This window comes from Oxyura jamaicensis, chromosome 7, assembly GCF_011077185.1.
Source record: "Oxyura jamaicensis isolate SHBP4307 breed ruddy duck chromosome 7, BPBGC_Ojam_1.0, whole genome shotgun sequence".
Lineage (NCBI taxonomy): Eukaryota > Metazoa > Chordata > Aves > Anseriformes > Anatidae > Oxyura > Oxyura jamaicensis.
In genome coordinates this window covers 20,887,505-20,901,027 of record NC_048899.1, presented here as the reverse complement: position 1 = coordinate 20,901,027, position 13,523 = coordinate 20,887,505, and the positions used below count along the sequence as shown (strand labels likewise).

The 13,523-nt window shown below is 34.1% G+C and overlaps 1 protein-coding gene across 8 annotated transcripts in view; it reads right to left on the bottom strand.

The window, feature by feature from the left end:
- LOC118169754 (sodium channel protein type 2 subunit alpha-like) overlaps nt 1-13,523 on the bottom strand; it is a 76,224-nt gene that overhangs the window by 47,980 nt on the left and 14,721 nt on the right. For 5 of the 8 annotated variants that reach the window (XM_035331325.1, XM_035331330.1, XM_035331328.1 and 2 more), the window contains 10 exons: nt 12,660-12,976; nt 10,272-10,390; nt 9,271-9,360; nt 7,600-7,728; nt 6,807-6,898; nt 5,675-5,947; nt 5,312-5,375; nt 4,310-4,451; nt 3,800-4,006; nt 1,468-1,767 (listed from right to left, as the gene is read on the bottom strand). In XM_035331325.1, the coding sequence (XP_035187216.1) occupies nt 1,468-1,767; nt 3,800-4,006; nt 4,310-4,451; nt 5,312-5,375; nt 5,675-5,947; nt 6,807-6,898; nt 7,600-7,728; nt 9,271-9,360; nt 10,272-10,390; nt 12,660-12,926 (1,683 nt within the window). In that variant the 5' untranslated portion in view covers nt 12,927-12,976. Of the gene's footprint in view, nt 1-1,467; nt 1,768-3,799; nt 4,007-4,309; nt 4,452-5,311; nt 5,376-5,674; nt 5,948-6,806; nt 6,899-6,993; nt 7,555-7,599; nt 7,729-9,270; nt 9,361-10,271; nt 10,391-12,659; nt 12,977-13,523 lie in introns of those variants that run through there. The other 3 variants (XM_035331326.1, XM_035331331.1, XM_035331332.1) reach the window with 2 other exon arrangements.

Below are 13,523 nucleotides of genomic sequence, written 5' to 3'. Positions count from 1 at the left end.
TTCTTTACTTCTTCCCCTCCTCATCTGAGGAGGGGGAGAAGTAAAGAACAACTCACGGGTTGAGATAAGGATAATTTAATTAAAGAGAAAAATATATATATATATTATTAAGGAAATATTATTATTAATTAAACAATTCAACTAAAGGGAAAAAAGGGAAAGGTGAAGAGGGAGGGGGAAAGGGAATAACAAAACAAAACAAGTAAAGGCTATGTGGAAGTGCAGAGGAAATAAATTACTCTCTACTTCCCACAAATGAGCAATGCTTGACTACGTCCTTGAAGCAGGGCCTCAACGCACGTAGCCTGTGTTCGGGAGGAGGACAGACGTTTTTGCAACGAGAGCCCACCCCTCCCCTTTTCTTCCTTTTTCCACCTTTTATTGCTGAGTGTGACATCACATGGTATGGAACATCCCTTTGGTTGGTTCAGGTCAGCTGCCCTGCTGATGTTTCTTTCTCACTTTTTTGCCCACCCCCTAGGAGGGCTAGAGAGAGTCCTGATGCTGTGCCAGCACTTCTCAGCAGCAGACACAACATCGGTGTGATACCACTGCTGTTCTAGCTACAAGTGCAGAGCACAGCACTGTATGGGCTGCTGCAGGGAAAGTTAACATCCCAGCCAGACCCAGTACAATTGTCTATTGCCTGAGACCAGACATGATCATTTTGAAAAGAGACATTTGGAATGATTTTTCTGTAAATACCATAACTGTGTGTAGACTTTGAAGCAACAGAAAAGATTCCTTTGATTTAATGGAGTAGAGCTGTGAAATGTGGACTAAATGGTTTCCAGAAACAGATTTTCCTAAACATTTTTTTTTCCTATGATTGGAATGATTCCTCCTTGTATAATGAGCTTACCGGGAAAAAGAACAGTATGGCTAAATTCTAAATTCAAGCCTAAACAATACCGATATATTTTGTCTTTATTGTGGAGTATTAGAGCTACTTTTCTCATTATCTACCATTTAAAGAAACTAACTAAGAACACCAATAGAAACTGATGATAGTATATAGTTTCCTCTTCTGGGCATTTTGATAATGTGGTCTGCAAATATATATATATATATATATATATATGCTTTTGAAATGGATCCAGAACAGAGAACCTATAACTGATTAATGCAAATATATGAATGCTAATCAAATTCTTTGATTACTCTCTAGTCTGCCAAATACATCTTCAGAAATACATTTTCAGAAATGTTTTTATTAAGTTCAAAATTATCCTTGGTATGTTCTTTTTTTTTTCCTTTGCTAATAGAATGGGTCAAACTACATCAAAATATAACAGTTAACACTATTAACACTGTTTTTTTCTTCACTCACCTTTAACATAACTTCCAATATGTAAAGCTGCTCCCTTGTCAGTCAAAACCAAATTAGAGTAGATGTACATGACTTAGTAAAAAAAATAAAAATAAATAAAAGGCAAAAAAAAGAAAAGGAGAGAGAGAGCTCTGTACCTGGTGGGGAGATGTGAATCTTTTTTCATATGTCAGTTGACTTCCTTCTGTGGAGAGGCGGAAACTTTTCCTTCTGATACTGTCTTCTGACTCTGACTTGGGGAACTTGTCAATATGTCCTTTGTCCTCTGCTTCCGACATTTCTTTCTGTCTTCTTTTCTTCCTTCTGTTTCTTCTTTCTTTAGCACTCTTTGAGCTCAACTTTGATGCTTCTGAAGAACTTTCCAAGAGTTCTCCTAATCCACCTACACCACTGAAGTCTCTTGATGCAACTGATGCTGCTGCCACTGCTGCTGTTGCCTGTCAGGTTACAAACATGGTATTCTCAGTAGGCCAAAACCGAACAATTTTACAGGCTTTTATCAATTGTTTTTATTATCACTCTGGCAGTACTGCTTGCTGTACACCTTTCAGTGAGAAGATACACACAAACAAAATGAACCAAAGTTAAACTATTGAGCTCCTCATCATTTAGTAGTGTGAGCTACTTGAAACATCAAATTTAGCAGTGCAATTTCATCATTATTCCTTAAAGACTTCCTGAACAAGACACTGGTCTAAAATGAAGGCAGCTGGGAAAGCATAAGTGTGGGGCTTTTCTTGTATTTCAGAACTGCTTCCAGATCCTTTCTTGCCTGACATTATGTTCTAATTCAGCTGAGTCCTTCTGAATCTTTACAGAGAAAACTAATCCCTAACATCCACTATATGGGTTATTGTATCACAATCCAACTAGTAGCCTGAAAGAAATTGAATCCAGCCTTTCTTCACTGTCTTGCAGTCTCCTCACTTTCCTTCTACCTCCACTGGCAGCAGACACAAACTTCTCAAAGACTTAGGCATGTCTTTTAGCCCTATCTCCCTCTTCATGTTGTTTTCCAAAATTCCCACTCTAACAGCATTCTGTGACATATTTTGAGTATATATACAGATGTGCTCAAAAATATGCATACTCAAAAGTACATATATAATATATATATATTTTGTAATATATACTTTGTAATTATTCAGCAAAACATTTTCACATACAAAAGGAATCTTGACTCTAATACTGCTTTTCTTATAATTGAGTTGCCATTCATATAAAAAGAAGTAATGATGCTTTGGCTTTTATCCAACCTTCCTCATAGTCTGTTTTTTCAATTTCTCTTCTTAATTCTTGGTCAGTTTCTTCTCTGTCTCCACACTGAATCACACAAACATTTAGATATCTCTTGATATAACTAACAGTGGCTTAGTGACTTCTAGGGATGAAAGTGTCATTAAAAATGCAATCTTTGGTGATATTTAACATTTTTACTAAGTTGCATTTTGCAGGATTCTTCTTTTTCCTTGGTGATTTGGAAGTGATAGGGCTTAATGACTAAAATAGAGATATGCTAGTTAGATTTCACAGGTCATGCAGAAAGGTTTATTTTTAAGGAAAAAGAGTTTCACTTTCTATTATCACTTTCTTTATAGAATCATTCTAATTTAGAGAAAGTAGCTGTACCAATATGCTACCAAAAGTAGCATATAGTTTCGTAGAAAATACTGGTTTACTATGATTTTATAACCATTGTTCTATTGAAAATGACTACATGTCAAATGAGAAGTGATAGAAAATCAGTCCAGAAATTAGAGAGAGGTCTGATTCCCAGAGCTGAGTTCCTGCATGTATTTTACAATCAGATACAAAAATTTCACACAAATGTATCTATTAAATTTCATTTTTCTCATAAATCTGTAAAATATTTTTTATTCTCTTTTCAAAGAAAACAAAGATTACTTTAAAAACATTCTGAAATAATACCTTTGTTACAGATGCTGCTGTCTATTCTAAGGGTATATAAATTTCTGATTGATTTCAGTGTGCTTGAATTAGGGATATGCTTAAATAGTTTGCTGATTAGAAACCTAAGAGAACACTGACTACAATCCTTCTATCTGTTTTCCAAATATTGGGGAGGAACTATTAAGTACAGCAAACTTGGAAATTCTCACTCAGACCAGAAGTAACATAACTAGACTTTTCACATGGTTCATAAGATCTGTAACGTAAAAGCATTGCGAACTATGACTACTTAAAGTCAGGTTTCAAGGACAGCATTATCACAAATATTTTATTTTTATGGTCAACAATGGTGAACATTTCTGTACTATTAGCTGGTTTTATTTGTCATTTGTTTAATTCCTGATTTTTCATCAGCTATATCCACTTCTAAAACTGTCATGGTAAACGCTTTTTTTTTTTTTTTTTGGCAATTCATTGAATAATTTGCACATGTTCTAATTCATAGAAATACATGCCTTAAGAACAAGGGTGTTTAGAAATTACAATATCCATCATTACCTGTGCTTCTTCTTGTTGCTTCTTCAGCTGTTCCAGCATTTGTTGAAATTCTGCCTCTTTCTGTTCTGCTTCTTCCATGGTTGCTTGATTCTGCTCTTCATAGGCCATGGCAACCACAGCCAGGATTAAGTTGATCAAATAGAATGAGCCCAGAAAAATCACCAGAACAAAAAATATCATGTATGTTTTCCCAGCAGCACGTAGTGTCTAGGGAACAGAAAGCATATATTAAATCACCTCTTATCTTTGGTACTGCAACACCATAATCACAGAATCACAAAATCACAGAATAGTCTAGGTTGGAAGAGACCTCCAAGATCACCGAGTCCAACCTCTGACCTAACGCTAACAAATCTTCCCCTAAACCATATCCCTAAGCTCTACTAAAAAAATATGGAACGCTTCACGAATTTGCGTGTCATCCTTGCGCAGCATAATGCTTTGCTGTTACTTGAACATTTTGGCTCATGTACAAGTAAGCCTACTTTTCACATCATATAATTTCCTTACCAGCTGATACAGGTTTTCCCAGAAGTCCTGAGTCATTAGCCGAAAGAGTGACAAAAAAGCCCAACTGAAGGTATCAAAACTTGTATAACCATAGTTGGGGTTTCTACCAGCTTTCACACATATATATCCCTCTGGACACTGCCTATGTGAAAACCAAATAGGATATATTAATTCATTAACTTTTATTTTCCTCTGTGTATTTATATATATATATATAAAGTGTTTTGGGACAATATGTGTTATTTTTGCACATGAAATCCATGAATTACAATTAAGTTCATTCAGAAAAAAACGTGCTAAGAAACAAATAAATATGAGTGTAAACAAAAGATACCCTTTTCATCCCTTCTCTACCTGGAATGCCCCAAATGTTTAAATTCTTCTCAGTCACATTTTGGAAATAGAATCTTTATTCCAAATGATTAATTTCCTGGCAAAAATACTTGCTGAAATGTTGTTAGGGTTACAGACAGATTAAGAAATATTATTAGCTAAATACAATTATACTGTTAGGGATCTCCCACACATAAACTGAGATTTTTTTAATAAGCTTCATCACTGCAGCCAGTCAGGTATCAGAGGTCAGTTAACAATTCTAGCCTAACAATTGGGCACACATGTATGGCAGAGTTTGCCAGTGAACTTTGCAAAAAGCTAGGTTTGAAAAGAAAGATTCAGCCTTGTGCTTTCTTAATATTTTACATATTCTCTGTCTCTGCTTTCATCCTACTTTGTTCAATCAGTTCATCTCCAAAATAGACTTTACAAGGTTTCAGATTTTATCAACATCAACATAATTTTCCAATCAAGTATGAACAAACACTGTTAATTAATATTTTGCTTAGCCAGTGATATTTTGACTTCAGTAAGAAATCATTGTTTACCAGAAAAACCCTGTAAGTTTTATAACACTGTTGATAGGAAGATGCAACTGATATGGATAGATTTCATGTTATTGCTTTTTCTACAAAACATAACAGAGGATCTTTGAAAGGGTCTTACCCTGCATCAGAGCTATTACCACAAAGTAGAGCATCTCTTTGTCCTTCCAAAATATAAAAATGAGCTGTGTAGAAAACATTAGAAATATATGTGAAAAAATCAAATGCATCGTTAAGTACTACCAACAAATAAATAAATAAATAAACTTAATAAAATAAAAGTGGTTATTTGCTAATTACATTGTAGTTTATTTAGGAACACTTCTGGTTAATGTACTTGTTTATTGTATGTGTCTACTGTTGGTCAGTAACTGTAAACAATTCTATATAAGGCAGAAATATAAGCCATTCTTTTTAAAAATAAAAAAATAAAAAAATGTAGGTGGCCACAAATATATTAAAAAGTTACATCAGTCATTCTTACTTTCATCCTCAATGTAATCCTTCCAGTTAAATGTGCTCACTGTTGTATTAACAAATGTACCATTTTCATCCATTGTGCTATTCAAGTAGGAAATAACACTTATTTCAAAAGTAGAATTGTCTGGAGGCCACTGCAGACATTTATTCCTCAAGTTGCCCATGAACAGCTGCAGCCCTATTAGTGCAAATACACTCAGACAAAACACAGTCAGGATCATAACATCTGAGAGCTTCTTCACAGACTGAATCAGGGCTCCTACAATAGTCTTTAGGCCTGCAAAGAGAAAAGATCCATAGATTTATCAAAGAGTATCTTTGCCCTTCCTATATAGTTAAGATGTCATGCAGACACTTAAAATAAATTTTTATTTGTCAAAAAGTAAAGCTTCATGAATGGCCTCAGAGCTTGTGAAGATGAATAAAAGAAAAATATTTTTTTATGAATATGCAATGTACATACATTCAAATACACTGAAAATATAACATAATTATCAAGCAGGAAATTTATCAGTCATGCTTTGCTGTTATAGATATGTTCCGATTTCTTAATTTCTCTTTCCATTTATTACTATGCCAATAATTCACTTTCCAGTTTATATTAAATATAATTCCAGAACAATATGAACTGGACAGAATTGCAAGTAAATTTCAGAAAAAAATATATATATTTTTTTTTATTTGATAAATTTTCCTGTGCAATACTTATCTCCTTTTTTTGTAGCTTTTGTTGTTGTTGTTGTTAGTTGGTTGTCTTCAAGGCAAATTTCAATTTTAAGTGGTAAAATAACAGAAAAAAATTCAAAATCAAGAAAGCCATAGCGCTAAAGCATTTTTAATGTAAAAGAGACAATTTGTCATAATAAAATATGGAAAAACAAAGCAAAATAATCCATAGGCCTTACATTTTTGCTTCATGCAAGAATCTGTTAAACTCAAAGGCTGATTTTGCAAAATAAAAGAAGCTAATGCTAAAAAGGCAAAGAATCATAATCCTGACTTATGATCCATGCCTTTTTGGGTATTTATTTTTATTTTTTGCATTATGAGCAACAAATAACAAGACTTATGCTCAATGAAGGGAATTCAACTTCAATGGAACAACAGTCAGCCTCAGTGTTTAACCTAGCTCTCACCTGGAATGACTGATATTGTTTTCAAAGCTCGGAGAACTCTGAATGTTCTCAACGCTGAGACATTGCCCAGGTCCACAAACTCTGTCACATATCTGTAATAGGGGAGTTCACACACAAACACAATGACAGCACACAAATAACAATTGGAGTTACAAGGGGCCTAACACCTTACACAGTTACTTCTTACCTGGGATTACAGAAATAGTTTTCAAAGCTCTCAATACTCTGAAAGTTCGAAGAGCTGAAACATTGCCTAGGTTTACAAATTCTGTTACATACCTGTAGGATTAAATCACAGTTATTCAGAATTGAGGCAGAGCTTATACTAATTATGAGGGTCTTCAAAACCTCTGTGGCAACATTAGCAATCATACTCCAAAATTTACCTGTCTCTTCAGTACACCTCTCTCTTATAGGTATTTATTTTCATCAGTTATGCTTAAATTTCACTGAAGTGAAACTCACTGATTTATATTTGAACAGATAATTAAACTAAATAGCCTGTAATAGGATGGTGACATGAAGTTAAAGGGATGGCTTCCATTCTGATGAGCAGTAAAATGTAGGACATGAAATTAGTGTCCCTTAGCAATAATTATACTAGCAGCTGAAACTCTGTACTCAATCCTGCCATATTTTACTTTGATTTATGAGTACTAGAATGTGTGACACAGTATCTAAACTTCACAGGTTGCAGAAATTAAATACTTTTAAATAAATGTATTTATGATAAGAATAGTATTTGCCACTAATTTCATGCCCTAAGAGCTTAAAAAGTTCTTGAACCACTTACGCCATTAGAATGACACTGAAGTCAAGCCAGTTCCATGGGTCTCGCAGAAAAGTAAAACCTTCTAAGCAGAACCCCCTTGCAAGAATTTTTATAAGTGATTCAAAGGTATATATTCCAGTGAAAGTATACCTGAAATGCATCAAAGCAGAAAAAATGGATCTTTTCATACTTACGTTTGTAGACAGTGGCATTTTTAATGAAAGACGACTTGCATGAAATGAACAGTTAGAAGTGAACAACTCATTAAGCTGATTTGTCCCAACTAATTAATGAATTTAATCATTCAGTAGATGAAACTCAAAACCAAGATACATATATACTAATCATTTTCTAAAAGCTTGATTTAATCTCAGTGCTTGGGCTTGCAAATAGTGTCAGACTTTAGTTTTTATAGATACATTTCAGATTTGATATTTATATGTACATTCTCCAGTGTTCATGAAGTCGTCTGTTTGGTTGCATTCATAGATCAGGTGGATGTCTAAGTGTTACAAAAATGCAGATTTTTTTAATGTTAAAATCAGAGAGTTTTATGAAAATCAGTTCTGGATAATAACTATATTCATGCATATGGTACGTATATTTCATAAATAATCATTAAATATAACAAAACATGCCCAGAGTGTTATTCTTGAACATGTGGAGCATGATTACAAATATAACTGGTGTGGGAACAACCACTTATTTATAAATATAGAATAGTCAGTTATAACCAGAGTAATGCAGAGACTTCCTGAGGCCAACGTGGGTCTGTGTGGACTGACCAAAAAAAAGGAAATCTACCTACGATCCTACTGCTCTCCTTTCAGCCTCACAGCAACAGTAACAGTCATAGCCACTGCTGAGCAGGCTGGGGAACAGGTGAATGCTGTTACAGTTTCTATATATAACATTCAGAGCATGCATTGAAATAAATAGAAATCAGTAATGGCTAGTGGAGAACTGGAGGGAATGAAAGAAGCCACAAGCAGTTAAAACCTTTTTTTTTCTTTTTTTTTTGGTTTGCCCTTTTTTTTTTTTTTTTGATCAATAGCATCATTTCAAAGAAAACATATATTTCAAAGGAAAACATATATCTGTAGTTTTTTAGAGAATAGAAATTAATGTATAATCATGAACTTGATACTTTGTGGTTTCCTTCCTTCTCTCAGCTCTCCCTTACTCCTTCATAGGTAAGACCCTTTCCTCAGTCGTTTGACCTTCTTGTGGTCTGAGTGGTTTTGTGTTCATGGGAGAGACTGCCCACTGTGGCTAGCACTTGTCAGTTCACATTGGTGAGCCACAAAGAATGTCCCACTGTGCTAAGATTATGGATGCTCAAGGAATATAATGCTGGCCTCACCAATGACGTGCAACAACTTCAAATGCACATGTGAAGTACTGGAGCTCTTTTTCCAGCCTGCAGCTCAGATCATCCAAGGGCAAGAGCTCATGTCAGTACTTCACAGTATAAATTCAGATATTCATCATACATAATTCTAAAGAACAAGGCATTATTTCTAAGCCATTGAAATTATTCAGGAGGGAAACAAAGATATTAATGATCTCATGGAATCTACTTCTTCCTGACTGTAGAACAGCACATTTGGATAAGCAACTTTCCATAAGTACTTCTTGTTTGGAGGCACATGAAAATGAAGTAAAAATGAAGAAGTAAAAATGTTAACTTACTCTACATTCTTTGTCCAGTCTGGAGGGTTACTCATGGTCATAAATACACAGTTGGTCAAAATAGTGCACATGATAAGCATGCTGAATAATGTAGATTATAGTCAAGGGATGTAAGTCAGAAAAACATGACAATTTTACAATGCTGAAAGCATTAAAATATTAAGCATATAAAAATATGTACAAATAACGTGAAATTCCAAGTCAGACCTGAAAATAAAGCTTTGCACGTAATTCTATCTATTTTAAACAGTATGCCATCTGGCATGTTATGGAGTACTCACTGTAAAACAATGCATTACTTTTATAATTATGGCATGTTTGGGATTTAAATGAAACTTGAACTTTTTACATGTATAAAAATATGAAATGAGTACCCAAATGTAATCTCTCATTAAAGCCGGGGAATCATTCTAAAATATCTATATGCAGGGGCACCTAGGTTGTTATTTGGAAAGGAATGAAATATATTGGAAAATATTCTACTTTATTTTGACCTGGATCTTTAATAGGACATGAACCCCAATGCTAAAAACACAATGCTGAAAACGAATGCCTGAAAAAAACAGCTTTACTCATGCTCTTTTATCCTTGTTGAATGAGTCAAGCTTAGGAATACTGGTCTTAGAAGAAATACTGCATTTCTTACTAATACTACTGGTCTTAGTAAATTTGTGACCTTAGATACATTGAAGTGCAGTGGTTTGTTACTAATTTGTCCATAGCTGCAGAGCTTTGTATGGGACCAGGCCTCCTTTTGTATATAAAGCCTGATAGGTGAGCTCTGACAGCTTTAGGTGGTCAGTAGCAAATTCTCCTGTTAGGAAGGAAGATCTTACTGCAATTCACAAGGTGATTTTTTAGGTGTGATCAGCATAAATTTAGTTAGCACAGTACACCCACATGGGCATAATCTGTATATCTGTATGAAAAGTCATATTCTAGTAATTATTTCAGTCTTAAATGACAACTCTTAAATCAACATCAAGAAAAAAAAAGGATATGAATGTACCAAAATCTTGATAGCAATTTTTCTGATGGGATTAAAAGGAGTTAAAATGTACAAGGCAGATGTGGCACTGAATCGGAAAATTGCCTTTCCCTTATTCAATACTATGAATGTCTGAAAAACAAAAAATATAAAATTAAAATACAATGTTGACTATACAATTGTCTTTACCTCCTTATAAAGTATTCTATTCTTCATCTGGTAGTTTCAAGTTTCATTCTACTGTCTACTGTGTGAGGAAAACAACTGATTTTTGTGAATACAGTGGATTAAGCCTTCCATGGATGATTCTCCAGTTCGCTGACTTTCCTAGCATATGAACTGAATTCTGATATTATTAAAATTGGTGGGAAATATCAGGACAAATGTCATTTTATCAGTAATAGCAAAATACAGCATTTCATCATTAAAATATTTTTAAATGTTTGTTTCTAACAAATTAAGTCTTTGATTAAAGTCAGAATTTCAGATCAGTCAAATACATTCTACCTTGTGATCAAACACAAACAAAACCAAAATTGTGACAGAGCCATTCAGAACTCTGCTTTGTATTTGGAACAACTATGTGAGAGAATCATATGTACAAAAATATGGTTACAAGGACAAATACCTTGTCACTAAGCAATGTAGCTATTTCATTTTAGAACTTAAACACTACCAATATGAATTATATGTATTTTCTAAAAACGTATCCGTGAAAAACTGAGAGGGGTGAATAAACTTCCAGCTGACATCATTCTGAGCAAAGACAAGTGTAACCAGAACCTATATTAACAAATAGTTTCTTCAAAAAAAAAAAAAAAAAAGATGTTTTCATTTTGAACAATATGCTCTTATTATCTGTGAGCACCAAATGTAGGTAATTATTATCTTTTAAAAATTGACCTGATAAGCATAGAGTGAGTGTTCACTTTCATTCTGTTCCTCTTGGTGGTCATCGCCTAAGTGTTTTCATTTTTATTCCAAGTATATTTGTGTTTGAGATTTACTTGCATCTTTGGTACTCTTTGAAATTTCTTCAGGACATGACTATTCTTTATTCTGTTTGCTCTTTGGCAGTGCTAATGGCTCTGCTTTGTGTTACCATAATAGACTCTTTGTTACACTCTCAGCAGAGCTGTAGGGTATCACTGGTTTCCATGTTGATTTCTATTATCTGCAAAAACCTGCCATTCATCAGAAAAATGCTGTCCTCTCAATGGCCTTTGCAGCCTATCTGGTCTCCATGCTCTGCAAGCAAAAGCAAACGTCACTCTGCCACGAAAGAAAATAGGCAAAGGAGCATTGCCAGTGCCTGTTCAAACAATGGCATCATGCGTGGCACCAAGGATGGCAGAGTGCCCTCACAGTCACTGGCATTTCTCTCTGCTCTCCCTTTCACCCAGTTAGAAAAAGTCAACAGATACTGCCTGTCCCAAGGGCCCTGCTGCAGCAGAGCCTGAAGACAGACTCCAATTCATGTATGATTTTGTCTGCATCAACATGTTGATGATTAAGAGTAGTTTCTGCTAGAAACTGGAGGAGTGATGACTAGTTCATCATTGTAGTTCATCATCTAGTGACTCTAGTTCATCATTTAAAATGTCCATTTGTTTTCTGTCAAGCATATCAGGCTGGTATGTAACATAAATACTGACATCACCTGTGAAAAAAGATTCTGCAGCTTACTAATTACTTGCAGCAGACTAATAAGGCTTCGGTAGTTTGAGTTTTTCCAGTTCTGACTACTTTTTCTGATCACTGGAGATCAGAAATAATACTTCAGTACTCATGCTTTTTGATGCTATACTAAATTTTATTCCTGAACTTAATTATGCAACTTTATTCCAGAGTTGTTTTGCAACTAGACAAAATAAGGACTTAGTGTACAAAGTTATATTCTAGGTAAGAATTTATATAAAACTGTTTTATAAGACCAAAGATTTAAAAAGTCTCTGTGCTACATATATGTATTTTTATGTTAGTATATGTTATATAGCTGTAACAGAAGCAAGGAATGTGGCTACAGTCATTTATTTCACTAACTTGGATTAATGCTACCCGGTTATACACAACCGTTTCAAACGTAAAATCATGCTTGAAACATTTTGTTTGTCATATCCAGTACTACAGTTACATTGAAATCAGGAAAATTCATCCATGTTCTCAGGCAAGTTGAAGGAAGTTATATATTACTTACTATATATTACTTACTATTCCTGAGGTAAATAACAAATAACAGATGCTGAAGTCACAATATAGAAGAGCATAAATCAGTTCTGTTACATGAAAGGATATTTCTATGTATTATGGCTGGATGCCTCTAGCCATATTTTGTGGTAAAAAATAATCTCCCTACTGCAGAAAATCATATTCTATTTTGTGCAAAAGAATATTCACTCACTTTTTTATTGATATAGTATGGGTCCAGGTCTTCCAAAGGTTCAGATACCATTCCTGGAGGTATGTCACCATAAATAAATGGCAGTGTCTTTCCTGCCTCCAAGTCACTGTTTGGTTTTGGACCATTTTCATCATCATCATCTGTATGTTCTTGCTTGGGCTTTTTAGCTTTTTCTTCTGCAGAACGCTTTTCAATAGCTGCGAGAGAATCTCTAGTAAAATAGCGGAAGCTTTCAGGTCCTGGTGGTACCAGCAGTGCCTGTGCCATGTTTTCATCCTGCAAATTTAATTACTTTTAGCTTCTTGCATAAGAATGACCTACAAAGGAAAATGCAGAAAACTTAGGAAAAATGGATTGTACAAAAAAAAAAAAAAAAAAAAAAGAAAAAGAAAAAGAAACACACTTGCACAGAAACATTTTCTAGGTCTGAAATAGTGTCTTTCAAGGCTGAATAACAGCTAAAAGCAACTGCTCAGTTTATTTAGATATTTTATAATTTTTTTTTCAGCTTTCTCCTGTTGGTCTATAAAAAGACACTGTTACTATCTGCTAGCCCTGCTTTGTGTATGTCCTTATACTATCATAATTACAGCAAAATACTGATATAAGTGTTTTAACAGTGTATTTCTTTTTAACAGTAAGTATAAATGCATATTCTATGAAGTACTGTGAAGTATATAATCTAGTATTATGGTTTATTATTTATTACTATTAGTTTAGTTTAATTATTCCTATTTTTAGTTTATTAGCATTAATTTATTAGTATTATATTCATATATTCATTATACTATGAAGTATATACTTCATATAGTATAGTATAGTACAGTACATGTATATACTATAGTATATGTATATACATAGAGT